Here is a 6,000-nt window from a genome sequence, read left to right as displayed (position 1 = left end):
GAGGAAAGAGTCAGTGCTGTCTGCAGACAACACAGCAGTGGAGGTCCAGACCAAGAGTCTCATGATGGGAATGGATGGGACTCAGTAGAGGAGAAATTAAAAATAATAGAGTAGAAATAAATTGATGAACCAGTTCCGAGAAACAGGGGAAGGAAATGAAATCACTCAAAGTTAATCCAGAGCCCACTTCTCTTCTCACACGAGAAAAGAAGGAAAAGAATGGACACCAAAGAAAATCTGGCTGTAGATGAGGGATGTGCTAAAGGCAATGTTTATGTAACTCTGGGACTTCTCAGGGAGGTGCAGGCATAGCCCCTGATGAGAGGAGAATGGGAGAAAGTATTGTAAGGAGTTGAGAAAGAGGTAAACGTTGCATTAATTCCTAAGAGGAATGGGAAAAGAAGTTTACAGTGGACTCATAGAAGCAGGACTGGACTGCAGAGTCAAAGGACAGGGGATTTCAAACCTTGATGAAGTTAAAGAGCATGTGTACTCAGAGTAAGGCACTGAGGGAGAAAGAGTGATGAGAAGCCATGGTCAGAGAGTGATTTATTGAAGCATAAGATTTTAAAGGCAGCATGTCTCAGGGAGTTATAACATCAGTCTGTGGCCAGGAAAGTGGTTGAGAGATAAAGGTTGGTTGTGGAAAGCAAAGAAATCAGTGTACAAGTTGGAGTCGTAAACCATACAGACACTGCAGGCACTCAAGGTGATGGTGGCACTAGAGGAAGGAAAAAGCGTCCCAAATGCCAAAGGCTTAATAAACATGGAGGTCTATAGATGACACGGATGAATCAAGGGGGAATGGGTGATATGGCTAGAGAGGCTTGACCATAAAGATGGCAGAAGAGAAGGAAAGGTCTCGAAACAGCACTGGGTAGCATGAATGATGCCAATCTACCCTCCCCATCTCTCTCCCTCTCTTTGCTTGTAACTGAACTCCATCCTCTCCCCCACCACCTCTGGAAACCCTATGGAACATGGTAATTGGGAGAATGAACAGCCCATAGCTGGGCTGACCTAAGGGGAGAAAATGCTATTTTTGTTTTAAAGGAAGTACATGATTCGAGTAGATCTTGTTTATAGGATCATAGAGGGGCTCAGTGGGCCAGAGAAAAGTGTGAAGGTTATTCAGTGAAAGATCAGAGGTGCATTGCAATGGGTGTTGAGGAAAGAAGAGGTGACCATTCCGGGCAGCCATGAAGAAATGCAGGGTGGAAGTCCTGGAAAGTTATCCTGTCTCAATGTTTTGACAGGAACACTGGTGTCCTCATGAATTGGACTCGCATTTAGTGAGGATTTGCCATGTGTCTGATTTTGTCCTGGGACATCTTGCTTCTCTACAAAGTCTGTCCCCACAGTTCTAGGCTCTGGGTGTCTCTTTAAAACTCCATTGACAGTCACTCTTTGCATACCAGTCAAGGTTTCAAATAAACCATTAGTTTCTTTTCTTTTCTTCATTGGCCAAACTACATTCTATGTTTGAAAGTCGGTGACATGGAAATTGAAATAGGCTTAAATCAGGATAGGAATATCTTGAGTGCACATCATCTTTCAGTTTTGATAAAGTTGGCTAAGTGCTCAGCATTGTGCCAACTGAATTCATAGGTGTAGTGGACATTAAGAACAGAGAAACCTATGGACTTCCCGTGTGGCTCACAAGAACAGAGAAACCTAGAGTTAGAAAGGCTATTACAAATCAATTTTTCCAAACCATCATCTTACCCTTCTCCCATGAAGATGTTAGAGAAGAACAGCCCAGAAGAAAGATAACACTCCTAAGGTCAGAGGTTGTCGGTTTCAGAGGCAGGTATAAAAACTAGTCTCCCAGTGACTAACCGAGGACCTCCCCTGTTGCACTGTACCAAAGATTAAAAAAAAAAAAAAATTAATCAGAAACCAAGTAAAGCAAAGCAAGAAAAAAAACATTTCCTCTTGTGGCCCAGCAGAAGGACTTTCTTATTTGGGGCACTGGCTGCAGTCACACTGTCCCAGCCATAGAGGCTCAGAGCTCATCTTTGGCTTTTCTTACAGGTTTGTGATTACCCGGCCAGAGAATGAGTTTAGGCTGCTGCCCTCGGACCTCGTGTTTTGCGCCATCCCTTTCAGCACTTCTTACTACAAAAAGGACATTTCATCTCCAAATCTATATGATAATATAAATATAGTGCCATTGTCAGAAGACACATCACAGATGTAAATTATCCTTCAGTTTCCCAAAGTACAGCACAGTCACCAGGTACATCCATCCATTTCTTGGAGCCCAAAACAACCTATGACAGATTCCAAGCAAGCAGTATTGATTCCAAGTGGTAAATTCTCATCCCAGATATATGCAAGTAAGAGCACAACAGGAAGCAGAAAGGAGCACATGGAGGAAACCACGATGGAAGAAACCTGTGCCTATTCAAAGCCATACTAGACAGGTTGCTATTTTCCAGGCGCTCCTATCTCACTACTTACAAGGCATCTCCAGAGATGGTGACTTGGAACAAGGAAGATAAAAATGGGAGCATGCCCTTTTTGTGTCGATTGCTCAATGGTGGATGGATCTGCATGCCCTCAGTTTTGAGGAAGAAACAAAAGTCTAATCCCATTGGATCGGGTGTGATAAATAGATGATAAATGCCTCTGTAAGCAAAGTTCCTTGCTCTGTGTCTCTTGAGCAGAAAACATGACCATTGGAGCTGTGTTATAGAAGTTCTTCTGTCTTTTCTGGGCTACTCCATAGAGAGGGAATGTAAGTGATCAAGATAAAAATGAGGACTTAGATGTAAGTGATGAGAAATAAAGAACCCTCCCAAACCAAGCATTTATATTCTTTATCCTCAAACAGGCAAAGAGTTAAAATGCATATTGTCATCTTCTCTTTTTCCTTCATGCTTTTTCTTTCTTCATCTCTTTCTATAGGAGGTGAGAAAGACCAGATCAGGAGATCCTTATTTGAACTGGAAACCAATTTGTGTAAAATTAAAACTTGAGTATATCCTGACACAAGAATGAATTTGGGAGCATCCTTGCATGGGTTACCCCATTGAAGTTGGGTAGATAGAAATCTATAACCTTCCAAATTCTCTGATTCAGGAATAAAGACATCATTGTATCTGAGGTAATACAAACTTTCCCCATGTTCCAAAAGCAACCAGTCCACCTCCCTGTAAATCTCATCTTGAAATTATTTCATCTAGAAATTAACTCTGTTTGCAAGATGAAAATGTGGCACATCCAGAAAGCGTTTACTCCCAACTGGTGAGCCTTGTAAGGAATACCTTCTTGTGTTCCAAGTACAACATAGAGAGAAGGAAGGAAGAAAGTGAAAAACCATCATCTTATAAATTATTTAATTTTTGTTATTATTGTTGATTTACAATGTTCTGTCAACCTCTGCTATATAGCAAAGTGACCCAGTCATACATACATATACATTCTTTTTCTCATGTAATTTTCTTTTTTTGTCTTTTTAGGGCTGCACCCATGGCGTATGGAGGTTCCCAGGCTAGGGGTCAAATTGGAGCTGTAGGGAGTTCCTGTCGTGACTCAGTGGTTAATGAACCTGACTAGCATCCATGAGGACGCAGTTTGATCCCTGGCCTTGTTCAGTGGCTTAAGGATCTGGCATTGCAGTGAGCTGTGGTATAGGTCAGAGACAGGGCTTGGATCTTGCATTGCTGTGGCTGTGGGCGAAGGCTGGCAGCTGTAGCTCCGATTTGACCCCTAGCCTGGGAACCTCCATATGCCACGAGTACGGCCCTAAAAAAGCAAAAGAAAAAAAAATTGGAGCTGTAGCCACTGGCTTATACCACAGACACAACAATGCCAGATCTGAGCTGTGTCTGCCACCTACACCACAGCCCATGGCAATGTTGGATCCTTAACTGAGTGAGGCCAGGGATCGAACCTGCATCCTCATGGATACTAGTCAGATTTGTTTCTGCTGAGCCATGACAGGAACTCCTGTCCTCATGTAATTTTCCATCATGGTCCATTCCAAGTGATTGGCTATAGTTCCCTGTGCTGTACCGCAGGACCTCATTGCTTAACCATTCTAAATGTAATAGTTTGCATCTACCAACCCCAAACTCCCACCCTATCCCACTCCCTCCCTACCTCTGGCAACCACAAGTATGTTCTTTGTGAGTGTGTTCCTGTTCTGTAGATAGGTTCATCTGTGCCATATTTTAGATTCCACTTGTAAGTCATATATAGTTTTTGTCTTTCTCTTTCTGACTTACGACTAGAATCTCTACTTGCAGCTTCATAAATCATTTTACATAATGTTTATAGCCTTGACATTTTCCACAACATACTTGCCGATTTGGTAGTACTAGCTCCATTTTACAAAGGAAGAAACTATGTAAAAAATAAGATTCCCAGACAAAAGAAAGAGTACCCAGTTAAATTTGAATTTCAGATTAACAACATATTCTTAGTTTGTGTGTCTAAATCATTGCACTTAGCTAGTAAGTGATCGGACTGACATTTAAACTTGGTTTATTAGCCTCCAGCACCTGTAGACGTGATGCCTAATAAAAGAAGTGAAACAAAAACATTCATCCACAGAAAATAAAGTTTTGAATTAGTTAAGCTTTGGTTGTAATGAAATCAACTCAATCTATGTGGGTAAAAAAGAGTAATTGTAGGGAGAAATGTCAGAGATAAAGAAATCATTTTTAAAAAATTCAAAGCTTACCTAAGTCATCTTCATCCTTTTTAAAGATTTGCTTTAAATACTGACTGTATTTACATGGCAAAAATATATTTTCCTGCAGTTCCACATTTATAGGTAGATACATTATCCATGCATCTCAGATCCTGATTTCTAAAAGAAAGTATTAGAGTGGGCCCAGCTTTGTCCTCTCCATCCCAGCAGTCAGTGGCTGAGGAACAGGACACCTCTGAATGAGGGGCTTGTCTTCGAGGAAGGAAGATGGTCCTTGGCCTGGGTGGACTGCCACCAAGTGTATGCTGTAATCTCCCTCTCTCCCAGGCCATTTTACAAACACAACAGGTTTAGTGGAACTAAAACATTCCTAGGAACGTATGGTTTAGCTCTCCGTATGTTCAAAATCCACAAACCCAGTGTGGTACCTAAATTGGCTAATGTAATTTGAGCATCTGAATCTACGTTACCTGAAAACGGGCTCCATCTGGGACATGTTGAATCTGAATTCACATTTTAACAAGGTGTGTAAGTGACCCATACATTCAAGTGTGAGAATCCCAGGGCTTTCGTGTGTGTGTGTGTGTGTGTGTAATATGTATGAGTGTTGCATATCTGTAATATACATGATATATACGCATATATACATATGCATGCATACAGAAATACAAGCACACACATAGTGGCTTCTGGTAAATTAAAAAATCTGGATATTTGGTCTTAATGAAACCCCCCCAACATTTAGCTATTTGGCATGTTAACTTCTATTTAAGACCTATGGTGCATTCCAAACATCTCTAATTAACTATAAAATCCTTAACCTGAGTACCTTCAAAGCATAAAGGAGTTAAAGGAGGTTGGAGTTCATTGAAGCTGGTGTAGATTTTCCTGGAGGAACAATAAATAACCTACAGCTCAAAAGGCACACGGTTTCCAGGCCCAAGAAACAAAAGAGCTAAACCTCTAAAAGCAATCTGCTTCGGTTCCTAGCTTGGGAAGCAAGGGAGAAGAGGAGGCAGGAGAGGAGTGCGGCTGGGGATAAGAGGAGAGGGAGAGGGAGCCCTCACGCTAATTAGGTTTGAAAGAGTACAGAAGGGGTCCAGCCACTGCCTGCTGAAAAGAAAGGAACCTGAGCAGCTGATGCTAAGTTCAGACTAAACTAACTGCCAGTCCCCTGGGGGTGGCACAAGGTAAACCCAATCATCCCTGTCATTCACAATCATTATCAGGTGGGCTGCTCCTATAATTTTACTGGGGTGCCAATTAACAGAACCCTGAAGCTAGGGCGAAAAAGTCCCAGCCCTCCTCTGGTTTTTGAAAAGGAAAAAAAAACCCAGGCA

The 6,000-nt window shown here is 41.8% G+C and overlaps 1 protein-coding gene and 1 long non-coding RNA gene across 5 annotated transcripts in view; one reads left to right on the top strand and one right to left on the bottom strand.

The window, feature by feature from the left end:
• Positions 1-2,997, top strand: part of KCNU1 (potassium calcium-activated channel subfamily U member 1) — a 610,139-nt gene extending 607,142 nt beyond the window's left edge. For 2 of the 4 annotated variants that reach the window (XM_085000044.1, XM_085000046.1), the window contains one exon: positions 2,035-2,997. In XM_085000044.1, the coding sequence (XP_084856170.1) occupies positions 2,035-2,061 (27 nt within the window). In that variant the 3' untranslated portion in view covers positions 2,062-2,997. Of the gene's footprint in view, positions 1,927-2,034 lie in introns of those variants that run through there. The other 2 variants (XR_014829893.1, XM_085000045.1) reach the window with 2 other exon arrangements.
• The window catches only part of LOC146395873 (uncharacterized), a 979,457-nt gene continuing 975,097 nt past the window's right edge, over positions 1,641-6,000 (bottom strand). Inside the window, exon 3 of the long non-coding RNA XR_014829923.1 lies at positions 1,641-1,674. This is a non-coding gene — a long non-coding RNA (uncharacterized LOC146395873). The remainder of the gene's footprint in view (positions 1,675-6,000) is intronic.

The sequence above is a fragment of the Sus scrofa genome, chromosome 15 (genome assembly GCF_054392235.1).
Source record: "Sus scrofa isolate SSC_HxYL_T2T_F1_AM1 chromosome 15, Sscrofa_HxYL_maternal_Yorkshire_Landrace_v2.0, whole genome shotgun sequence".
Taxonomy (NCBI): domain Eukaryota; kingdom Metazoa; phylum Chordata; class Mammalia; order Artiodactyla; family Suidae; genus Sus; species Sus scrofa.
Note: the sequence above shows the minus strand (reverse complement) of the source record. Positions and strands in the feature narration are given on the sequence as shown.